This window comes from Dysidea avara, chromosome 1 (genome assembly GCF_963678975.1).
Source record: "Dysidea avara chromosome 1, odDysAvar1.4, whole genome shotgun sequence".
Classification (NCBI taxonomy): Eukaryota; Metazoa; Porifera; class Demospongiae; order Dictyoceratida; family Dysideidae; genus Dysidea; species Dysidea avara.
Window position 1 is genome coordinate 9,017,715 of NC_089272.1, and position 25,822 is coordinate 9,043,536.

The following is a 25,822-nucleotide window of genomic DNA, read 5'->3' on the forward strand; positions in this document are numbered from 1 at the left end:
TTCTCACCTGTAATGGCATTGTAGTGTTTTGTATAACAAGAATGCTTTGTGACAGTATTGGCATTGATAAGGTTTTCCCCCTTTATCAGTACATGCATGACTTCTCAATGTACTTCAGTCTCCAAATGATTTACCGCATTGCTCACAGCCATAAGGCCTTTCGTCTGTGCGAATCCGTAAATGTCTCTTCAGATTGCAATCCGTTGAGAAAGCTTTGTGACAATATTGGCATTGATAAGCCTTTTCTCCTGTATGAGTTAGTAAATGTCGTCTGAGTTTGGAGTTTTCCTTAAATGATTTTCCACAATACTGACACTGTAAGGATTTCTCTCTGCTCCGGGTTTTTCTGTGTAAATTATCATGTCTTGTCTTGTTGCAATGCTGGCTTTCACGGGGATGGTTTCCATTATGAGTTTGTAAGTGTTCCTGTAGATCTTCATTTTGTGTAAAAGATTTGTCACAGAATTCACATTGGAAGTGTTCACTATCACCAGCTGGTATTGTCTGTGATGTTGAAGAATTGGTAACTTCTTGAGAGCTTGAGTATGTGGATGTGGGATGGTTATTTTGTTCATGTCTCCTGATATGTTGTTGAAGGTTGATCAGTGTAGTAAACACTTCTCCGCATTTTCCACACTTGAACACTTGTGGATTAGCATCACGACAAGCTTGACTGTACTTCAAGTGAAGACCAAAATTGTATTTTTCTACAAACTGTCTGTGGCAGTGAGCACAAGTGTATTTAGCATCTGTATAAGTAAAAGTAAAATATGTATACAAATCCTTAACTCAAGTTAACAATACTTGCATGTGTACATGTCAGAAATTGTCGTATAGCATTTCAAAACTCTCTTACTTGAAACAGTATGCCTACCAAATGGAAAGTCTAATCTCTTATTTGGTTCAATACACTAGGATTATTAGTTTGACAATGAACATGCAAAAATTGTAGTGATGATAGAATATGTATAGCTACACGTATGTGATAAATGCCTACTTTGGCTTGTTCATGACAAAATCTCTTCTGGTGCCAAAGAAGGGACTTTACACATAACTACATAATACACCATATGTATAACCTCTAAACTTATGGTAAAAAGCATGATCATTACAGCATCAGCATTATTGAAAAACCATTCACTCTAGCTGTCAAGCAGATAATGCACCATGTATAACCATAGATGCTATAAAATTCTGTTAGTACCTACAGTATCTTGTATGCTACTAAACAAATTGATGTTGTGCTACTTCTACATGTAGCTAGCTAACTCATCTGACTCTTGCTATGAAGCTAGCTGCATGTTGTGCAATAAACAAATATGCATATTAGCTTTCAGGAATAAATCAAGTATTCAATGCTGTGGGATACTTTAGCAATAGATTTTAAAACTACACGAAATGAATTGTTACTTAAATAATAATGGAGCTTATAATAGTACCAATATATCAGCTCCCAGGGAGACATAATTATAAGTATTTGTGAATCAAATACAATATTCAAATATTTATTCCTTTCAAAATTAGTTGTTTCAGTAGCATTTAGAATCTTCATTTTAGCCCTACTTTTCAGGCATGCCTCTTCCACTAGTGTAGCCTATTTAACATGCCATTGTAAAGTCCAAATTGGTTATGTAACTCATGCAATTGAGACTACTACATCTGTTGAGCAGACAATGGCCCAACATAGTGGGCCAAAAATTTTTAAATGCTAGTTGTGGACAAGTTGAGAAATGTCACCTTGTAAAACCATCATGCCACGGGTGGAAGACTGACTAGCAGTGGAACTACTTTTTCTGAGCTTACTGTGAGCTTTATACATTTCGTAGTACCATCAAATTTAATTGTTTTGTTTTTGTCCTCTGGAAAAGAAGGAGACAGAGAAAAAACTCACCAGCAATGAATTAGTCTGTTCATAGTAAATATGATGATTGAACTTTACATGTTGTGAAACGTTGCGTTTGTTGCCATTAAAACTTCTGTACTTATCATTGTTATGTATATCATCATCTTCAATGTATTTTAAAGCATCAGCTGCAGTCGGACAAGACAAAAATTATTTTTCACAATAATACAATGGTTCTAATACTAATGTTAGATTTATGTCAGATGTGATTTAAGCATAGGTTAGGAATCCAGTTCTTCATGGATTTAGAATCTGAGCAAAGTGAGGTTCTAAATAATGAAGAACCGAGGATATGGTTCCTATGGGATTGTTTTATATGGATAGATTGGTGCAGTCATTGTGGGATTGAAAATGTCATTTTAAAATCATCATACGATGTTAAAATACACTAGGCGCAGAAGACTGAACATGGTCTTGTTAAAGAGCTGGAGAAATCAAAACTCGCACTTACTGCTGCTTCCTTGGTAAAGTTAGAAGTGGAACTAACAACATTGCTATAGTGAAGTACTTGGCTCTTGGCTAAATTTCAACAAGGTGACAAGTTGTTGAGTGTGAAGAATAGGTGTATGAGACTAGGCTCTTGTGCAATTGTCTGACAGGCACATGCACTGGCCTCCATAACTTACATATATATGCAAGTCACAGTAGTGTATTCTTACCAATAATGTGTTCCACTGGTAGTCCCAATAGTTTGACATACTGCTCACCATACCATACTAATAGTTCTGTGCCTGGTAGAATATCCTTAATGGTGTAGCAGTAAATATTACCCTGGTATTGGAATGATAATAAATTCTGTTCTTCTTCACTTCTAGCACAATTGATAAATCTCAACCAACTAGCATGTTCCTCATTCTTGGCATCAATGTAGTAAAATTCTCTACCTTTCTTAACCTAAACAGGAAGAATTCTTATGTACATATTATTATAATATACATTGTCATATATACCTCGAAGAAGTAACTTGTATCAGTTTCATCAGTTACATCTTCTTTCTGTATCACTTCTTCTTTGTAGGGACCAATCCTAGTCCTTCTGGGTATAAACTCTTTGGCAAACACTCCCTTGCCAGCATTCATAATGGAGGACATCTTCACTGTAATTTGTAGTGGTACTGGTACACTGGTAAAGGACTTTGAGTCTTGGTCCCACCCCCGGGATTCATCCAATGGTATTAGAGGACCATGTACTGGACAGTCACCATGGTATGATTTATCACAATCATCGCAGACTAAAATCAGGAAAACATGTTTGTGTGCACAGTACAGTAGATCCTCGTTTATCCAAAATTGGAAATGACAGTTCTATTAGAGTATTTTGAGTACAGCTGTATGTTCTATTAGAGTATTTCAACAGAGCTTTGTTTATAATGTATGGGCTTCAGCTGTCCAAATAATTCACTTATCTGAACACTTTTATCATTGCCTAAGAACAAAGCAGTTCGGATAACTGAGGGTTCACTGTACACATACACACATAGATCTGAGCTAGGTTACACTACGTTTTTATTGCATGTGAATTACATAGTTTTTATGGTTTGGGGAATGCTGACTTGTTAGGGTCCAATTGTGTTCAATAGAGCTTTACTACATTGCTCTTATAATTTGAGTGCTATGTTAGATTATCCAATGTGTGCAAAGTGGTTAATATCAACACGTAGTGACTGTTCTATTAGAGTATCTCGATCTTTAGCCACTCTTCCCCTGAATTCTACAAATCTGATATTTCACTTTACCAAGTGTATTTATTTCATTAGAAATCAAGTTGGTGTTAAAACCTAAAGATTTAACAACTTCATGAGAGCAAGAAATCATGTACATGTGTACATTCCCTCAATTTCCATGTGTAACATAAAGTACAGATCAAATAGAGCTGGTCCATGCCTGTCACTGTGGTAAACTTATGGCCAGTAGCTAATAATATCATACTTCCCTATAAACATCACATGCTACAGTAATATACGAAGGCAGTGTATATATGTTGAGCAAGGCAGTGTATAGCTGTATAGGCATGATCAGTACACAGATAGTTTCTCTACTGCTTAATACACAGCCACCCTTACTGATCACACCATCAATGTTGTTGTCGTTGTTGCTCCTAAACTGGTGAGGTTTTGATGTCATCGTCTTTATGTTGTCCTGTTTCAGTGGAGTAATCCTTATACTGAAGTCTGTAACAAGTGACACACACACGTTCACACTACAGTGAAACCTGTCTAATCAGGCAAATGTATAAAGAGGACACCTGTCTAAACTGACCATTATAAAAATCCCCACATGTGCCAACTGTGTACAAAGTGACCTGCTTAATGCAGTTACCTCCGTAATGAGGTCAGAAAATTATGTCCCTATGATGACCGGAATAGACAGGTTTCACTGTAATTATTTACGTAGTTATAGAGAACTATCCTCGGCATATGTTCCAATTTATATCTATAGTACACACTTTTCAGTAGCTCTGCTCTACTGAAGTAATCCAGTAGGGGTGGAGGGTAGGGCTGAGCGATACTACCGTTTTAGTGATATATCGCGATATTTTGAAAGTATCGATATTGCGATATTTTGTTATTATTTTGCCTGTACATTACTGTCATTAAAAATCCATTTGTTATGCAGTACTAGGCTCAAGAATCCTTGTAGAATCCTTGTAAGTCATAACCCGGTTACCGCTGCAGAGAGGTGTGAACACCATAACATAACTTCAAAGTATGTGTTACAATAGTGTTACTGTAAACAAGGTTGGCAGTGGCTAGTTTGATGCTACTTTTGAAGACTTCCTGCAGGAATACTGAGGAATGCACCAGCTATGATTGACATATTAGTAAGTATCGTGAACTATTCAGTATTGTGAATAGTGGCTTTAGTATTGATTGTGATACTAAAATGGCAGTATTGCTCAGCGCTAGTGGAGGGTGGGTAATTACAATAGTACATAAATGGACAAGGAAAGTCAGAAACCACATCTCAAGACACACAGGTGGGTAGAAGGATTGAAAAAACCACAACACCACACCTTTACAGACAATTTTGCACCCATTCCACCTCACCATATTAGTCAACACCATGCCAAGCAACCAGATCATCACTATTCAGGCTTATACAACTGAGTACAGCAGCCAGAGAAAGGTTGGGAAACAAGACTACCAGAACACATGTGTATGAATGTGTTCTGGTAGTCTATAATCCAAAAAACTGGTCCAGTGGATTTCTGTGTTGATATGCATGATCATCAAAAGCGTAAGCGTGTTTTCCATATCAACATGCTAAAGAAATGGTACCCAGTCACACGATCACAAGTAATCAATCTAGCAGAACAAGTAGATGAATGCTCCCTTGATGAAGATTTCCCTAGTTGGTAACCCATGCTTGGTACACCAGTATTTGGAAAGCAGTTAACAACATCCCAACAGAACAACCTTAGTGATTTGATAACAGAATTCAAGGATGTGTTCAGTCCCAAACCAGGCAAAACAGAACTACTAGAACACCATATCCAGACTGGTGATGTAAAGCCCATTAAACTACCACCATACAGAGTGCCACAAGCTTTCCAGGCAATGGTTAAACAAGAGCTCAAGGAAATGTTGGATCAAGAAATTATTGAACCATCAGTGAGTGAATGGGCTGCACCAATTGTCCCTATAGCCAAAAAGGATGGATCCCTTAGACTCTGTGTAGACTATCGACGTTTGAATGCCATTTCACAAACTAATGCATATCCTATGCCTAGAATCGATGATCTGATTGACCAGCTAGGCCAAGCACAATTTTTGTCAACGCTTGATCTTACTAGGGGATACTGGCAGGTGCCAATGGGCAAAGCTTCATGCAATAAGACTGCTTTTGTTACTCCTGCTGGGCAGTTTCAATTTACAGTTTCAATTTACAGTTATGCCCTTTGGACTCAGTGGTGCAAAATCGACATTTCAACAAATGATGGATTTACTCACTATAAGGATACATGAGACTTTGCTGCTGCTTACTTGGATGATCTCATCATTTTTAGTGACACATGGGAGAATCATCTGCAGCATCTCACAATAATCCTGCAACAGCTTCGTAAAACCACAAAAGTGCCAACTTGGCATGACTGAGTGTGTCTATCTGGGCCACATAGTTGGCAGAGGAGTGGTGCAACCAGATCTATCTAAAGTGGAGGCAGTACAAGCTTTTAGTCAACCTATCACTAAGAAGCAAGTAAGAGCATTTCTGGGGATAACTGGTTACTATAGAAAATTTATCTCAAATTACTCAACACTGGCAGCACCCCTCACAGATATAACGAAGAACAGACCTACAAAAGTTGTTTGGACAACAGAATATGGCTCTGCATTCCATGAACTGAAGACTCACTTACAGTATGTACCTCTCCGGTGCTCAATAGTCCTAATTTCAGCAAGCCATTCATATTACAAACTGACACTTCAGATTGAGGTGTTGGTGCAGTGTTAATATTTCAAGTAGGAACCAATAACATATATGTTTAATCAGTAAGCGCTGATAATTTAAGTACTTGCATTGTATGCAAACAAACAGCCAATTAAGGGTGTGACCTTTAAAAGTCTGGGTGAAACAGTTGTGAAATCAAGGTGCATGGTAGCCATGAAATGACTACAGTTAAATTTGTAGCATTAAACTTTATTATTGTTAATATCATTGCAGCCATCTTTGATTTCACAACTTTTTCACCCAGGCTTTTGAAGACCACACCCATTGTATACAGCCTGGCTGCTTTTACACGGATTTTGTATTCAAAGCCAACCATAAATTGGCTTTGACATACTGCTCACCATACCATACTAATAGTTCTGTGCCTGGTAGAATATCCTTAATGGTGTAGCAGTAAATAGTACCCTGGTATTGGAATGATAATAAATTCTGTTCTTCTTCATTTCTAGCACAATTGATAAATCTCAATGGGCCTTCCAGCTGGTTGCTACTGGTATGGGGAAAAGCATAAATGCCCCAGTTTGCCAAAGTAAGCATTTTCATTATTCCAGGAGCAGGCTGACAGTACTGAATTGCATCAGACACTAAATGATTCTGTGTGTGAAGAACATAGCAGTCAATTGTCAAGAGCACACAAAGCTCCAACAAAAAGTGATGTTCCATTGCCAACTACAAGGAAAGCTCGTACTAGGAACATTGTTCTTCCAATGAGATACAGAGATCAGCCCAGCTGTGCTGATAATGAAGGGGAGGGGTGATGTAATAGAGTAGTACTATAACTAACTGAAAAGCTATTATTATTATTATTATGTATGATGTAATTACTATATTGCGCATGCGTGAGCTCTTTAATTAGAATATGACTTGTGCCTGAATGTGAGCGTGCCAACACTCATTAAATTTTAACCACAGAATCTGCAAAAACCACAAATATGTCAGTCCAGTGAATGGATACACCCCCAGAAGGGGTGGCCACCCCAGACTAGCCTCAATCCGTGGCCGACTTTGACCTTCAAGGGGGTGTCACCTAGGTACGCACTGTAGGTAGATCTGCGACTGCGGTCAAAGTCTTGACCAGCCGAAATTTCGCTTTGACCTGTGACTAAGAGCCTTTTTCGACTTTTGACCGGTGACTTAGCAACGATATTTCAGCATTTATCGATTGTGGGTTGGAAGCTTTTACCCTTGACCATTGAATTGGCACGATTTTGGTGGCCTTGACCTTTGACTTAGACTTTGACCGCGGTCGCAGATCTACCTACAGTGAGTGCCTGTGTGTCACCCCCTTGACCTTGGATAAAACTTTATAGCCGGACATATTGGAGTGCCGCACCCATGGACATCAAAGAGATTTCGCCTCCCTCAGCCAATTCACATCACACAAGTGACATTTAACACACCTTCATGCTCGCGTTCACGTTCCTCTCGATGCTCCTGTTGTCCCTCGTTGCATTGCTCTACTGTACAGTCCATTTCAAAAGTGGAGCGAGTGATTCAGGGTTCGGATTGAGACGATTGGCTGTAATACCAGGGTATGGTGATCCCTAATAAAATTGAGCAGCGCTTACTTGTGCGCTTACAACAAGTGGACGGATACCTGGACCGAGGCGAGGGAGGGTATAAATCAGCAGATCGATAGATAGTCATGATGGAATTAACCACAGAACGAGAAAACAGAGATCAGGAACGTGAAAGTGCAGTGCTTAGCAGTTTGGGTAGTTACCTGCATGAGTGTTAGTCCCTCGTGTTAGTCTCCTTTTGTGTGAATTTGCCGCCCCCACACACAACCTGTAAGCGCGGGATCTGTACAAGTGTAAAATGGACTCCCAAATTTTTTTTACCAGGGTACATAAAAGCATGCATAAATATCACAAATGGGTAAAAAGAAATTGGTTAGTGCATGACGCAAAAAAAGTTGTCAATTTTCAGAGCAAAATGGTATGGACAGACTCTTGGAGAGAGGTGGGGTTCGTGTAATTGAGACAATAGGTATTGCATGGGCACGACACTGATATTTTTAGACCACCTGAATGATATTTTGAAAGACCACACACAGCATAATTCATACACAAATACTGACTGTATTTATTCCGTCTATGTTATGGTGTTGGAACTAATAGTCCAAAAATTCTACATTGGCTCAAACAAAAACAGACCACAGCCCCCAATAGTGAATAACATTAGAGTCATTTATAGATTTGAGGTTTGTTTTGTCTCGTTATAAGGAGTTTTTTAAAATAGTTGTTCCAATACTGAATAAAGACGGAGGTTAGAATAGGTAGTATTGGAACACTATTTTTGCTGTGCCACTTTTTCAGGTCAAAACAAGCTAAAAACCTGTATACAAAACACTTTAGAGCATTTTCGTTAGGTTTACAAGAAATATTATATCTTTTTTATTGCATAATGCAATCCGGGTTTGTGTAGGGGGCAAACATTTTCATGGTACTGTATCAAGTAATCATTACCTGAAATACAAACCTTGTACTAGAGATTTGCTGAAAAAGAATAACGGGATGACTTATTTGTATATAGCTGGTTTATGAAACAAAATTTCATCTCCTAAAAACTTAATTTAACATCTGAAAGGTAACTTATTTTAGTGTATGGTTTTAGTTCTCAAACTACCCTTTATCTTTACATGATTGATAATTAAGTTCCAGTTGACATCGCGTTTCTTTTATAAATGGCTGGTAATTCATGCAGCACATTTTTATGATCACACCTCTTCTTCATTAATGCAGAATTACAAAACTTTTAAAAAATACACATAAGGCATAGTCTAAGATATTTCCATGTGTCAATGTCTCAAAAACTTCTGCCAACAGTCTTCTGGAGTTCAGTATCACCAGGAAAACTTGGGCAATGAAATATGGCAACTGTACCACAAAATTTTCTTGATAATCAGTGCTATAGCTAGGGCTCATTTATTAATACATCATCTGTGTATAACTTTCAATTGTCATTTTCTCTAGATATCTTGTTTTATTGCCATTTTATGATAGGAGCACTTCTAATACAATGCTCACTACAGATGTCTTTTGCAGACCTCAGTATAAGGTTGACTCCATTAAAAGATATTCCTACCACACTGAAACGTCATCATTCTGGGAACACCGGTGATGACAATATTGATGATGTTATCTGTAAGTGAAGTGCATACGTCTGTGCACATGTGTTTATGTGCGTGTGCGTGCGTGTGTTCATACTGTAATGTTATGTGTGTAGTGTGTGTGTAGTGTAGTGTGTGTGTGTGTGTGTGTGTGTGTGTGTAGTGTGTGTGTAGTGTGTGTGTAGTGTGTGTGTGTAGTGTGTGTGTGTGTAGTGTGTGTGTAGTGTGTGTGTAGTGTGTGTGTAGTGTGTGTGTGTAGTGTGTGTGTGTGTGTGTGTGTGTGTGTGTAGTGTGTGTGTGTGTGTGTGTAGTGTGTGTGTGTGTGTGTGTGTGTGTGTGGTATGTACATGTGTGTGGTGTATTTGCATGCATGCATCACTATACACATTTATGCTGTTGTTGTGTGTGTGGCAGCATATCCAAGTGGTTAGAGTGCTAACCATGTAATCGCAAAATTCCATGTTAAATGCCCAGTTGTTGTTTCCTTCAGCAAGAAACTTTATCCAGTCTAACCACCATTAAAGAAAGACCTGATAATGAGTGTCCACCCAACTGTATCATCAATGGGTAACTGGTGTTAGTTGGAAAGCAAATACCACCTATCCTTTACTCACACAATGGGTGAAGGTTTGGGCAGGCTTCGGGCAGGCTTCGGGCAGGCTTCGGGTGCACACACCTTTACAGCAAAATGCTACATATAGCAACAGTATCACTCCTGTTTGATAAAGTTTATATTCTGCCATCAGCTAGCCAAAGAAATTAATCCACTGAACGTCTGTAGAAGAAAGTACAAGTTTGTCAGTGGGACTTCACCAGGCCCTATGTTGCCAACCAATAACGTCATTCATAAAAACAGGAGGCAAGATAGTGGTCTAGCCACACGAGACTAAGCTAGGGATTTGAAGGTATGCTCCCCCAAGGACATTTTGAAGTCTGAAACTGCATTTAATGCCTATTTTTTACTTTCATAATCTCTTCTGTTAACAATCTTTATTTGTTCAAGCAGTGTGATTGCTAGTAATATATTATATACCTGTATCACAATGATCCATTACTCTATTAATAGAGTTAAACAAAGACTGTTCTATTAGACTATCTCATTTTTTATAAAATTCAAGGGGCTGAAATGCCTGGACCATGGGCTCCAGCCATGTCATGTTTTTGGGTACAAATTAAGATTGTTTCTGTTCTATTATACTTACATACTGCTTGGGTTCCATGATACACTAATAAAGCTGACAATGTTAAGAGTGCACTGATAATACTGTACATAAGCCTTTAAGCTAATTTAATAAGCTAAGATAAGTAGTATGTCTATACTGTTTACAGTTTGCGATGATTGTGATAAATCATACCATGGTGACTGTCCAGTACATGGTCCTCTAACAGCATTGGATGAATCCCGGGGGTGGGACCAAGACTCAAAATCCTTTACCAGTGTACCAGTACCACTACAAGTTACAGTGAAGATGTCCTCCATTATGAATGCTGGCAAGGGAGTGTTTGCCAAAGAGTTTATACCCAGAAGGACTAGGATTGGTCCCTACAAGGGAGAAGTGGTACAGAAAGAAGATGTAACTGATGAAACTGATACAAGTTACTTCTTTGAGGTATGACAATGTAGGCTATGTTCTAGGGCCCTCATGATTAGTCGATTACAGGCAATTAATAGATGAAAATATATAATTTATGTATTATTGATTAATCGCGTAGTATACATATGTCATCAATATAAACTCTAAATAGTTAGAGCAGCTTGAAGGGAACAATTTTTATTGTTCTCAATAGTAAGAGAATGAAGCAATACTATCACTAAAGGTTGGCTCACTATTCATTAACAACATCCACTGCAGATCCTGAGCTCCATATTGCAGCCTGTAAGTAGTGACAACCATAATTAGTGTTACCAGCTAAACTACCTGTCAGCTACTGCCATTAGCTCTTACCCCACAGGAAAAAATTCAATAAATTCAATTCCTGCATGGGAACCACAATGGGATGCTGTAATTCCCATTTTAGAATGTTGTAATTCCCATCATTGATTCAGGAAAGTAAGGCACTTCCCATTATTGGACGTCACAGTTCCTATCATGTGTGCATGTACAAGTGTGATTCCCATGATGGGATTTTCATAACACCCAGTTTTGGGGGTTGTATTTGCCTTTTCTACATGCAGGTATATATGTATGCTGGCTGTTTTAAAAGTCCCATCAAGGGAACATTCATACACAGAATGTAAATATTCGTAAATACAAGCTGCAAAGCTAGCAGTTATTATCAAAATGGGAAGTGCTCTACTTTCCCGAATCAATAATGGAAATCGTAAATTTGACCCACTACAATGTTATGATGTAGACTACTATACTGTGTACAGTATTGACTAAGCATTCATGTAACTGATACTACATATATGCATAAGTATAAGGAAAAAATTAAGACTTTAAGTTCAAATAGGGATCATTCTGTAGAAATAAAAAAGTAAGGGAGGTCGCCCACACCTGAAGATATACTAGTGGACTGTTATCCTTACTTCACCCACAACTGATTAAATGTCCACTAGTATATGTTCAGGTGTAGGCGACCTCCCTTTCACTACTCTTTATTTCTATGACCCCTAATCAAATTTAAAATTCTTAATTTTTCCTTATACACGTTTTTGTAACATTATTATGACCGGTGCATATTCATTAGAATGGAAAGTTTGTTGCCAGGCTTATTGTTTTCGCCTGAACGCACTCCCCTAACATCAATTACTGAAATAACAAATTGGCCATTACATTTCATTTTCAGTTATATTCATATTCAGCCTGTTACGCAGCATTATGAGCGAAGAAACACTAGGAGAAGGACCTGTGCAGTCCATCAGTCGCAACAGAAAATCTGGATGATTCCCGTCAAACATAGGAAAGCCATCACGTGGTTCTACCACAAATTGATGTCTTGCACTGTCAGCAAAGATAAATGGGACACAAAGGAGGAGACAGGAGCATGTATTGTTCATCATACAGCGGTATGTCAAAAGGCACCAGTTGACATCGAACAGTAAAAAAATCAAGCCTATATAGCCTTAGCTATTATCAATTTACTCTTGTCTGAAGGCACAGTCAGGCAGTCAGTCAGTCCGTCAGTCAGGCAGACAGGCAGGCAGGCAGGCAGTCAGTAGAAATTCCACAAATAAAAATAAATTTTTGAAAGTGTTTTAGGTTGTACTAATGGCATATTTGGGCTTGGTAATACCTAACCAATAATGCCGGGATGCCATGAAGGTATTGTGAGGTTGGTTTAGGGTGATATTTTTGGTTGGAAAAGTCCAAACCTTCATGATCCCTATTATACTGTATAATGGTGTTTGCTACATAATTAATCAATCAATTTAGTAATCAATGACTAATTGATTATATTTAATGAATTAATTGAAACTGAAACCCCAACAATGTATGTAATAATGCTACATAATCATTCTTCCTATTAGGTTAAGAAAAGTGGAGAATTTTACTACATTGATGCCAAGAATGAGGAACATGCTAGTTGGTTGAGATTTATCAATTGTGCCAGAAATGAAGAAGAACAGAATTTATTATCATTCCAATACCAGGGTAATATTTACTGCTACACCATTAAGGATATTCTACCAGGCACAGAACTATTAGTATGGTATGGTGAGCAGTATGTCAAACTATTGGGACTAACAGTGGACTACATGTTTGGTAAGAATAAGCATATTCATGAGTGTGATACAACAGGCTTGTATTGTAAAGGAATACATGTATTATTTGTACTGACAAGATAACCACTTTACAGTGAAGCTTACCCCTATAGATATTTAGTAAATGTTGTAAACGGACCATAAAATGATTAGGATACTTTCAGTTGAACTTTTCTGTGATACCCTTAGGACTTATCCGTTTATACAGGGGTATTAATAAATGTCGTCACAATTAGTTGCTGCTGACCCATAATCAAATTTTACAAGGTGATAATAGTCAGTGGTTGGTCTTGTATTGGCTTGGGTGATTAATTGCCTATAGGCTATTATTCTGCTATACATATCCCACGCCCTCAGGCCTGCCGTCCTCAAGCTTGGGTGTACATCACTCAGGCACTACTACTAAACACTGCTCTGCTTGTGTGTATGGAAATACAGCACAAAGAGGTGTGTCAAGAGGCTAATACAGCGTGTGGTGAATACACATACGTGACAGTGCTTTACAACAAGTGTACAGTTCTATATGTTGCATATCATCATGATACGTAAAGTTTATAGCTAATAGTGTTTTCTTTCTCTTTTTAAAAAGTGGGTGGTTTTATGAACCAAGAGTTCGTAATATTATGAACTCTTTTATGAACTTATTGTATTATGTGATTAGAAACAGGAAAGGGCCAGACTTCAAACTGGCAATGAATGACACCTGTATGTCTTTAGGTGAGTTACAGCAGGCCTGGGGGCTTATCTGCAGCTAAGTAAGTATTAGAGTAGTTAGTATTTTATGACTGCTTTATTAGAGTGTTTCGGTTTCTTCACCAAAATCATGATTCAAAATATTCTAATATACCAATGTTGCTACATGAGAAACCATTGTTCTACTGAGATTAATGTTCAAATCGTGTCCTGTTTTGCCACACATAAATGTATAGTTCAATGTTAAAGATAGTGTGTAAAACCCAAAAGGGTTTCTTCCCTACTTACATGTAGTTGCTACAGTTCTATATATGTATATGTATATAATCACTGAACACTCAACTAAATGACATAAAAGTTTAAACACGAGTTTGCCTCGACAAATTAGTGATTCAAAATGCTAATCTAAAAAGCTGATAATTTTAAGATGTCCTATGCAAAGTAGCAATTGTCAAATAGCACTTCTAAATTACTGATGACACTGAATAGTCTTGTGAACTAAATTTGAATTGTTATAGCAATATATTGTTAGGAATGATCAGGACTTGTGGTCTACACATATACCAAAGAATTTTCAGCAGCTATGTAACTGTATAATCATAACATCTTGACATTATAAACATATTAGGGCTTAGCCATTTGAATTCTTCCTTTGACAACTTCTTCATGTCTTTCCTTTATCATATATGTGACCGAATTTTGGAAAACCGTCGATATACGCACAACAGTACTTTTGTAATAAAACGCATTTAAAAACTATGGGTAAAAAACGCAAGCTCCAGAAAAAAAATTACGGAAGTTTGTATCGCCTTGCTGGTGGGCAAATTAAACTGCCAATGGATAAATCCTTGGCATCATCATGTTCACCTTTCCATGGGGAGTACAAAAATCTTTGTTTCATCTCCATACACGAAAAGATTCCAAAGTTACAGACGTTTGTTTACATTGCGGTGACGAAAGAATTTACCGACAATCATTTTTCAGTGAATTTTCCTTCCTTCTCGAACAAAGAAGCATGCCTGGGGACAAAACTATACCTTGGTGGATGCACAAATTCATGGCAAACACAATGAGCCAAGATTCAATTCCGTACGTCGTTGTATCAGTAAGTTATGATGGTTTATGTAAGCGCCTGTAGATTTTTTCTCGATAGCTTCTGTACATATCAAATTACTTGCTCGTTCGGCTGTCTAGTGCTGTATTTCCAACGCTGCTTAACTTAGGAAGCTGAAACTTGGCTAGGCCATTCCTCTGTTCCTGTAGAAAACAAAGAACAAATAAAATGCATTTTGAAAATTGTGTGGATATTGACAGTTTTCTAAAATTAGGTCACATATAGTATAACCATAGATTATATATTCGTTACCCGGGATATGAAACGTAACCGCGCACTCCAATAGACATTCTAAATTCTGCATCCGTGTTGTTAATTATTTCTATGCGCTCCTTGTTCTTGCTTGGTGTTGAAGCAGAACTACCGACTCTAATTCATTGTTTGTTCGTGTAAAAGTGAGTTTAAGTAACTGAAAGACCATGCTGCTAAAAAGAAGTGATAAATTCGGCCGTGTTTTGACGTTTTTATGGAATTTGTGAGAAATTGGGGCAAAGGAGACCATGCCTATTTTTGTGTATCAAATTCATTGCAGTAACGCTTCTATTTAGACAGTTCGATGTTTTTCAACAGTAAAGAACTCACCCAAGATTTATAATAACTGGTTATATTATTAATTTCATCCTGGTACGTCAGGTTGTGGACTGCTGCTCGTAAGAGTTGTTAATAGCAACAAGAAATTTTTGTGGACCTGCCAAGCTGAAATACTGGTACTATTTCAATAATTTTTATATTTCAAGTAATCTACTGGTGTTATAGTTTGAGATGAGTCGTATAATAAAGTGCTGTGTTACTTGTGATGATTTCTATGACCCACAGAATTTGCTCATTTTGTGTGATGTATTTTTACAGTTCTACATGTGTTGTAATTATTACAGTAACTTGTTACACAGATAAATTTAGTAGAAAACAACTGCCATTCCAATAAAGGAAGGTTGTGCAGCTACCACTGAAGCAATGGAGGTGGCTGCCTGCTTAGACTGGAAACTACTGAAGATGATCTAGCACTACGAAGATGTGAAACACCAATTCAGCTACTTTTATTAGAGCAGCCAGGTTGCCTCCATCTTCTAAAATTGTCTAGTTGCATTTTTAAGAGCTATTCATCTATCCAGTGATATCCAAACATTTGCATCTATGCACTCTGCTGCCGGACAGTTTTAGTGGATCACATCATATATATCTGACTTCAGCAAGAGATGACATTTTTTGATTAGACTCCCCTAGACAGCACATTAGGTGACACATACCCGACATCGTCGTAATACAATAGTGGTAATTTTTAATGGTCTCCACTAATTACAGGGTGCATCATGTACAACCTGGCCATGTGATGATAATATATATATATATGCTGTTCAAATCTGTAAATCGTATACTTCCATTTACTGTGAAACAATATGTAAATCAGCAGTCAGTTGACCACATGCACATCTAGCAGTAAAATGGAAGTACTCATGTTGTATATGTAATTGTAGCACAATAATTGTGATATAACACTGTATGGAGAAAAACGTGTACAGTAATGTACATAATAAACCTTCAAATTATTTTTACATTGACCACTTGGGAGTTCATTCATTCAAGAAACTTTGCACGTCTATCTACCATTTGTGAACCTGAGCCCTATTGATAGAACAGAGTTCTGACTGTGACACAGTGAAACGCTCTATTCTCAAGGCCTATGTTCCGGAGGCCTAGAGGTTCCGAGCCACCCAGAAGACAGATACTCAGACCTTTGTGGAGTTGAGAAAGTACAGCGTAGGGCAGCTAGATGGGTCCTAAATGATTTCAATCGATTCAGCTCAGTCACAACTATGTTACAGCATCTTTCTTGGCCAAGCCTTCAGCTGAGACGTAAAATATCCAGATTACAAGCACTTTTTAAAATTATACATCAAGATTATTCACTGTCAATTCCTCCTCATTTTATTTCAATGACAAGATCCACCAGACTATATCACCCACATCGTTTTATTCTACCAAATTCATCTACCTATTCATACCAACAGAGCTTTTTCTCCAGATCAATTAAGGATTGGAACAACTTACCATCTTCCATCATTGAGAGCAACAATATTGACTCTTTTTCAGCGGAACTGCAAACATTGTATGGAACTCAATAACTGTAATCTTTGTAACTACGTAGCTAAATTCATTTTATGATTGCTATTTTTCCTGAGCATATCAGCTGTGCTGTCTGCTCAGCAACAATAATAATAATAAAAAGTTTGCACAGGCAAAGGAGACTTTGACCACTGGTGTACCTCTATAGGCTAAAGGAGTTGATAGAGACTTTAACTGGTTCAGACAACTGATGATGATGGAGGAGTTCAAAAACTGCCTTCCTAGTGACATTAGGACCCATCTGGATGAACAGAAGGTAGTCAATTTGCATGAAGCGAGTCCTATAGAGAATGGTTCATGGATCCCCTGCTGGACTGATTTGAAGACCTGGTACTTGGGAGTAGCCTACCAGTGCATGACAATAGTAAATTTGCTATGACATCTTCCAATAGTAGCATCACTATACACAACCTTTTTGGATCCTCCCCAATGGTCCGGCACACTCTAGATGAAACAAGCAACAAATGATGTTGCCATATGCTTCATAGATAATAAACAACCTCACTCTATGACTTCACCCAGCTATACCAATTCTTTAGCAGATGTTACATTCATGCCTGTTGTTAAGACAAATCCAGTTTCATTGTCTTCAAGTTAATGGTGATTACACAGTGACATAGATTATTATATCTTTACCAGGGATATGAAACAGTACCACCTCGATTTTCGCATACTCCACTTGTTTAAACTTACTGTAACTACCTCTCCACTTTTCAGCTGTCCATTCACATGATGACCTGTAGCATAGGGAATCATCTTGCTGTTCCTTAGATCTGTTCTTGCAATGCCACAGATTTGCATGTCATCTATGTTTTGTGCAACACAAACCCATCAGCCCCATGAGCAGTCACTGAAGTACAAAGACCAGATAGTCCGGAATGCGTGCCAACTGGCATAGATAGTGCCACCTGCTTTCATACAGCAACTACATTAGCAGATCATGCTCCTGCTCCTTTCAGGCTGGTTATACATCTACTTGGGAAGGTGCTTATTCAGTAGTGCCATGAAGTCCGGTGACTGAGTGGCCAGAATATGTACACAGTTCTCCTTTTTTTTTTAAGGAAGGAGAACTGGCTTTAGTTGGCATTCCCATCCACCACACTCTACTCTATGCTAAGATGTTCTATAAAACACAATTCTCCTGGTTCAAGTCCTGTAAGGTCTGCAGCGGCAACGTTTGACCGCTGGTAGCTGTGCTGTACATTGGATAAAGAATGAGGATAAAGAATGTAGCTTGGTAATAACTACCTTGTTTTTACATTAGCTCACCTTCAAATAGTTCTTTTAGCGAGTCATTTAGGAGTTTGCCATCACCTGCGCGTTACAATAGTGCATTCTAATTAAGCGCGTTAACAACACGGAGTGTCAAAAGCGAAGTATTCTGTTTCATATCCCGGGTAACGAATATATAATCTATGGTATAACCGTATATAGTCCACACTAGTGTATGCAGTTGTAACATAGTCCTGGTACACATGTAGTGCAAATGTTATTATTTTTTGGGAGGGGATGTCACCAGACTGCTCTAGAAGGCACGTGCTTTCCATTTTGGCACCTTTTCACAACTAGTACAGATGCACATGGACTATTGTATTAGAATATCGTACTGTTGTATATGATTGACTCCTTTGTTAGAGTATTTCAATCTTGCTGCCCTGGTAAGTTATCCCAGATGATATGTAGGAGTGAATTTTAATTGGATTTATAATAAAAGTTACTGAATACAAATATATATGCTATTCCAGTACTGAGATATGACTGGTTGTGTGATGTAGGGTAGTTTGTGTCCACATGCCCTATTTTTGTAGGTCTAGTCACACATTTTGTGGTGTCTATAAGAAAACAAGCCAATATGATAATTAATAGCTTGATATAGTGAAGATAAACAAGAGTGAAAGATAAAGGGAAGGCACAGAGAATGGAAATCCCAAAAGGCACATGAGTTTATTCCTATTATCAAGCAAAATGGAATTTGTGCAATGCCTCTAGTCTTTTGACTGTGAACAGGCCAGAGGCGTAGCCAGAATCCAGGCCCAGGCCAGGCATCAATAATTTGAAATACTCTAATAGAGCATTCAGGATCAAGATACTCTAATAGAGCAGTCAGATTGAGATACTTTAATAAAGCGATCACAGTGTTCAGAGAAGCAGTGTAGTGATGTAGTTATAAATAAGGAGGTATAGTTGGTGGAGGGGAGATATGTATAGGTAGTTACCTTTTGTTTGGTTCTCAGCTTACAGCTAGGCCCGGCATCACCAAAAGTCTGGCTATGCCCCTGAATTAGGTTGGCAGGTAGGCATACTAAAACTTGGATTTTTAAAAATAATACTGGTGGTTCATTACAGGCTTTCTTATTTTTTAAAGCTAGAGTTACTGTATCTTCAGTAAAGGTGATTTTCACTGTGTAATAAGTAGTGATTTAAGACTGCAACATTTTGGAGGATACCATTTCCATTGGGGGGAGGGTGGGGTGGAGATAAATCCTGTTATTCAGTACTATCGCTATATGATATTGATACCTTTCTCATTGGTATTCACAATTACATGCTGTGAATTGATCAGTGTTTGGTTGAAGCCTTGAAGGTACATATGCTATCACTCAAATGCATTGTTGTCACACGAGAGTGAGAGCAATTTTGACACTAGCTTAGTGAAGTTTGTGGCTCCCATTTTGCTAATGAGTGTTCAAAACGGGATAAATACTCACAAGTGAAACAGGTACCATGCCCTTTAATTAGCAATTTTTTAAAAATTATTGTTTGCACTCTCATGAGACGACTTTGCATTTTAGTGGTATACTGTATCTAATAGCTGTATACTTAGTACACAATTTCTTGCTATATAGATGCCAACTACACTTGTGCTCACTGTCAAGCAGAGTTTGTGGAGAAATACAGTTTTGATATTCACTTGAAGTACAGTCAAGCTTGTTGTGATGCTAATCCACAAGTGTTCAAGTGTGGAAAATGTGGAGAAGTGTTTACTACACTGATCAACCTTCAACAACATATCAGGAGACATGAGCAAAATAAAAGAAACCATCCCACATCCACATTCTCAAGATCTCATGAAGTTACCTATTCTTTAAAATCAGAGATATTATTACCAGCTGGTGATAGTGAACACTTCCAATGTGAATTCTGTGGTGAATGTTTTATACAAAATGAAGATCTACAGAGCCATTTAGAAATTCATCGTGAAGGTTATACTTCTGAAGGTAAATATTGCAGTAAAATAATTGCTGAACAAGATAGTTTGGAGTCAAACATAGAGGCTCTTACTGAAGAAGAAAGACCCCACCAGTGTCAGCAGTGTAGTAAATTATTTAAGGATAAATATAAGTTGAAACGTCATTTGCTTATTCATACAGGAAAGAAGCCTTATCAGTGCCAACACTGTGATAAATCATTTAGGGACAAACCTGACCTAAAACGTCATTTATTAACTCATTCAAAGGTGAAAGCTTACCAGTGTACACATTGTGATAAAACATTTACTAGATCTGATAGTTTCCAACGTCATTTACTGATTCATTCAGGCAAATGTGAAACACCCCACCAATGCGCTCATTGCATCAAAGCATTTTCTTACCAGTGTACACATTGTGATAAAACATTTACTAGATCTGATAGTCTCCAACGTCATTTACTGATTCACTCAGGCAAACGTGAAACACCCCACCAATGCGCTCATTGCATCAAAGCATTTTCAACCAAGTCCAAACTAAACGCACATTTAAGAACTCATTCAGGAGAAAGACCATACCAGTGTGAGTATTGTAGTAAAGCATATTTTCACCCAAATAACCTGCGCCGTCATTTGAATACTCATGCACCAGGAGAGAAGTCCCACAATTGTGAACATTGTAGTAAAACGTTTAATGATTTAAGCCACTTTCAACGTCACTTAAGAACTCATACTGGAGAAAAGCCCTACCATTGTGAACACTGTGATATATCATTTACAGTATCAGATAGTCTGCGCCGTCATCTGAAAACTCATAAAGGGGAGAAACCCTATCAATGTCAGTATTGCAGTAAAGCATTTACTCGATCAAACCGTCTACAACGTCATTTAAAAAGTCATACAGGGTAGAAGCTCTTTCTACATAAAAACAATTACAATGTGCTCTATTGATTTTATAAGAAACTCACATGTACACTACACTAAACCCTATCACCTATCAATGTTAATTGCACATTAGTTGATATTGCAATGTTCACATTATAAGTACACTTACTGCATCATGTACAAATTGGCACTGCATATTTGCACAAGATCTGAGTCTCAAGAAAGTATGTACCACTCTGCGTGGGCAGTTCAAAGGGGTTTTACTCTTTTCACCACCTTTCATAACCCTTACGTAATATTAAGCTCAAAAGCATCCAGACTTCCTACTGTAGTTGTTGCTCTCTCTCTCTTCGACTTTAGGGCACGCATCTAGTAGTTGCCGCGAGTAGTAGACTTTAGGGGAAGCGTCCAGTAGTTGCCACGAGTAGTAGACTTTAGGGGATGCGTCCAGTAGTTGCCACGAGTAGTAGACTTTAGGGGATGCGTCCAGTAGTTGCCACGAGTAGTAGACTTTAGGGGATGCGTCCAGTAGTTGCCACGAGTAGTAGACTTTAGGGGATGCGTCCAGTAGTTGCCACGAGTAGTAGACTTTAGGGGAAGCGTCCAGTAGTTGCCGCGAGTAGTAGACTTTAGGGGAAGCGTCCAGTAGTTGCCGCGAGTAGTAGACTTTAGGGGAAGCGTCCAGTAGTTGCCGCGAGTAGTAGACTTTAGGGGAAGCGTCCAGTAGTTGCCGCGAGTAGTAGACTTTAGGGGAAGCGTCCAGTAGTTGCCGCGAGTAGTAGACTTTAGGGGAAGCGTCCAGTAGTTGCCACGAGTAGTAGACTTTAGGGGATGCATCCAGTAGTTGCCACGAGTAGTAGACTTTAGGGGATGAGTCCAGTAGTTGCCACGAGTAGTAGACTTTAGGGGATGCGTCCAGTAGTTGCCACGAGTAGTAGACTTTAGGGGATGAGTCCAGTAGTTGCCACGAGTAGTAGACTTTAGGGGAAGCGTCCAGTAGTTGCCACGAGTAGTAGACTTTAGGGGAAGCGTCCAGTAGTTGCCACGAGTAGTCGACTTTAGGGGAAGCGTCCAGTAGTTGCCACGAGTAGTAGACTTTAGGGGATGCGTCGAGTAGTAGACTTTAGGGGAAGCGTCCAATAGTTGCCACGAGTAGCTAGTCAACTTTAGGGGATGCGTCCAGTAGTTGCCACGAGTAGACTTTAGGGGAAGCGTCTAGTAGTATTAGCGTTAGGGTTAGAGTTCAGCTTTGGTTTCTTCTTCACCTTTAGGGTTAGGTTCTTCTTACTATATAGCTACAGCTTATTTCGTTAGTCACATTTATAAGATACAACAGAAGGGAATGAAATTACGACTGTAGGATAATGGTGCTGCAAACTATGATCATAACACACGTACATACTGAAAACTACAACATACTACTACTTATTACCTAACTATATACTTATTACTATACCTATACGTACTTAACTTAACCAATGTCAAAGTCAGGAAATTCGTCCTCAGCAGTTTAAGCGAATACTGGCGGAGTATCATTTTTGCATTGTACCTCCACAAAGTCACAGACAGTTGCTGGAGAAGTTGGCGCCTAGCAAACTTTCGAGGTAAACCGTTTCTAACAGTTGTTCTGTCAGCTATGAATCCTAAAATTGATAGGGCATATGGTGACCAAACACCAAAGGTCTCACATACAAGAGGGATAAAATCTCCTCCATTATCATTCACAATGTCCTGGACTATTATGTGTCTGCATAGGTATTAAGTATGCTTAAAAGAATGGCTATACTGCAAGAGGGTTTGCTACAGTTTCAATTGCTTTCTAGAGATGACAAGGGACATCAAACTACATTGTATTCTTCTACAAGAGAAAGAGTATGTCTTTGTTTACAGAAAAGGGTCTATGTACATTTATAATGAATTTCAGTTATAGGCAGCTGCAGGCTTCTCTGGAATTCAAGTGCTAATTTGCAAAAACAATTCACACAGCTTTATGGTTTGATCGACATTCCTGGTACCACTCTGCAATTGAAGGGCAAGTAAATTAGTCGCCTATATAACAGAGAGTACCAACAAATTTTAAAAAGTGCATGTGCTTAGGATTAGAATAGTGCTAGACTGCTGGTAGTTTATAATGCAGCTAGACATGACAACAAATTACAAACTTTAGGACATGCAGATGTGGATGTATGATACATAGTTTATTTAGTCCTAATAGTCACATGATGGTACTGGTTGCTTTATTAGTAGGGACCCGCCGATTATGCTCATAATTTTACCTATTATGCTATGCTGCACTGCTCAAAAATTTACCTATTATGCTTAAATTATGCTCAATATTTTTACCTCAGTTCCCATATTTTTCTAATAACTTTGCACTTTATGGAAAAGCAGTAAGTGGTTGAAGCACAGACTGTAAATCTTGCTTGTCAAAATGCATGTCACAGAAAATATCGATATACTCTAATAGAACAGTCAGCTACCTGATAATTTTATTAGAGTTACTGACTGTTCTATTAGAGTATATCTATCTTTTTGTTGGTTATGTATTTTGATAAGCAAGAATTTATAGCATTGCACAAGTTTTCTGCCTATTATGCTAGCATTATGCTCAATGCTTTCAGGCACCTATTATGCTCATTACTATGCCAGCATAATCGGCGGGTCCCTATTTATTAGGTAAAAAGCCAACTGCATAATTTCTAGCAACTGTACTAGCTACATAATTATGGTAACCCGAATAGCATACATATATTTATGCATGCATGTGTGGAAATGATATAATGACAGTTGTTATATTATATAGCTCTGGACAAACTGTACACAAACACATGAGATTATTGTCACAACAAATCAAAACTATTAATAGCTAGCTACAGTATAGAATTTACCATAAATGTATTATTTACAGTACAAGCTAATTAGCACATCCCTGTGATGTCTCAGTGTAGGTAACAGCGTATTTTTTATATTTCTTACTGTTAACCTTTTATAACGTTTTATAACATTCTTTTTCCTTAGTGGCTCATTTTTTATATTAGCAATGTCATCTATATAGTCTGATATTGATTGATTTCCATCTACTCTTGCTTTGTTCTTATTCACTCTCTCAAATACTAGTGTTACAATTAGTATAGTAATTCCAGCTACTAACACAGCACCACCACATACACCTGTAAAAAGTGAAACAATGGGAATAAGAGGCAAAACTATAAATGTAATGACAATAATAATTACTCCAATTAGAATAGTAAGTAAAGTTATGGCAATTATCCCTTCAGAACGGTGTTTGTATTTGTTTATCCGATCTGCTACATCATACAAATTGTTTTGAAGCACGTTATTGCTGTTCAAGAGGTTATTAACTTCTGTCCTCAAATCAGTATCTTCAGGTTCTGTGTTAGTATTACTGAAGACTGTCCTCAAATCAGTATCTTCTTGTTCTGTGTTAGTATTACTGAAGACCGTCCTCAAGTCAACACTGTTAAATAGGCTAGCTTCAACTTCCATACCAAAAAATCATAACTATGTCATTCACACAATAATGTACTGCTGCTTCATCATGTTACAGTTAAATTATACACATCTGCATGCACTGCTGGTTGCTGCTTGTATTCAAATTCATGCAGACTCACATAACAGCGATCAGACTACAAAAGCCCTATATACCTTAACAGCTTTGAATTCTTTCATAGGTTTTCATAACAACGCTAAGAAAATTTCCTTTGAGGTTACTAACTAGGTTACTAACTAAGTTAGAAACCTGTAGTGAGGTTACTAACTAAGTTAGAAACCTGTAGTGAGGTTACTAACTAAGTTAGAAACCTGTAGTGAGGTTACTAACTAAGTTAGAAACCCTGTGGTGAGGTTACTAATTAAATGGTTAGAAACCTGCAGCAGAAGAAGTATCCATTACACCACATGAGGTGATGCAAACAATTGTAATGTACTTACAACATGAAATCTAAGACTACATACATAGAATGCACTGACAAGATTTCTAGACAATTTAGTGAACTGAGGATGATGATGTATCCACATTTTTTTTTCAGCCAATCTCAGTTCTTCAATTGTCTAGAAACCATTTCAGTTTTCAGTTTGCTTTAACTTTGATGTGATGTTTGTATGAATGTGACATCAACACAAAGTTTAAGAGTATAAAACATTTATACGATAACATGAGGTAAAACAAAAGGGAAGTTTAACGTTCAAGTACGTAGTCAACACATTTGTAAGCAACATATGCATAGTCACAAATTTACAGTATTTAGCTAACTTTGATAATGGAGATAGTTGTTGGTGAGGCACAAAGTCTGGCACACTGTACTACACATAGTCAGTACCGTGCACCAGTAACTGTTGTTTTTATACAAATTATACTATATAAGCCAAGTGCATGTTTTGTAGAAAACTGAGCCATGCATGTAACTCAGTGTTCTACGTAGTTATCTCAATATTTTGCCAGAGTGAAAAGTACACAGTAAAAATTATTTTGTCATAATAACAAATTTCATGTTATAACAGAATCAAAACGAAACATACACGAGAGCACACGCAAACACAGTTCAAAAATGATATTTTGCATTTCAGATAATTATTTTTATAATGACACAACTCATTTTTACTGCATAGCTATTAAAGCATGGTGTTAAC

The 25,822-nt window shown here is 37.9% G+C and overlaps 2 protein-coding genes across 5 annotated transcripts; one reads left to right on the forward strand and one right to left on the reverse strand.

The window, feature by feature from the left end:
* Positions 1–17: 17 nt before the first annotated feature.
* Positions 18–7,966, reverse strand: LOC136255458 (zinc finger protein 501-like). Of its 4 annotated transcripts, none has more exons than XM_066048240.1 (6): positions 7,920–7,966; positions 7,752–7,870; positions 3,966–4,073; positions 2,854–3,134; positions 2,563–2,797; positions 18–749 (listed from the first exon to the last, which is right to left on the reverse strand). In XM_066048240.1, exons 2-6 carry the CDS (start codon positions 7,822–7,824, stop codon positions 115–117), a joined length of 1,332 nt encoding a protein of 443 aa, XP_065904312.1. In that variant the 5' UTR covers positions 7,825–7,870; positions 7,920–7,966; the 3' UTR covers positions 18–114. The 4 variants fall into 4 exon arrangements, with proteins under 4 accessions (XP_065904312.1, XP_065904306.1, XP_065904320.1 ...); XM_066048255.1 differs by lacking the exon at positions 7,920–7,966 and adding an exon at positions 1,892–2,031 and having other exon boundaries at positions 564–749; positions 7,752–7,888; XM_066048234.1 differs by lacking the exon at positions 7,920–7,966 and having other exon boundaries at positions 7,752–7,888.
* Positions 7,927–21,396, forward strand: LOC136255316 (zinc finger protein 431-like). The gene is made up of 5 exons (XM_066048054.1): positions 7,927–8,045; positions 9,399–9,497; positions 10,793–11,073; positions 12,936–13,170; positions 19,947–21,396. The coding sequence occupies exons 1-5, from the start codon at positions 7,997–7,999 to the stop codon at positions 21,194–21,196; spliced, it is 1,914 nt and encodes a 637-aa protein (XP_065904126.1). The 5' UTR covers positions 7,927–7,996; the 3' UTR covers positions 21,197–21,396.
* Positions 21,397–25,822: the final 4,426 nt, after the last annotated feature.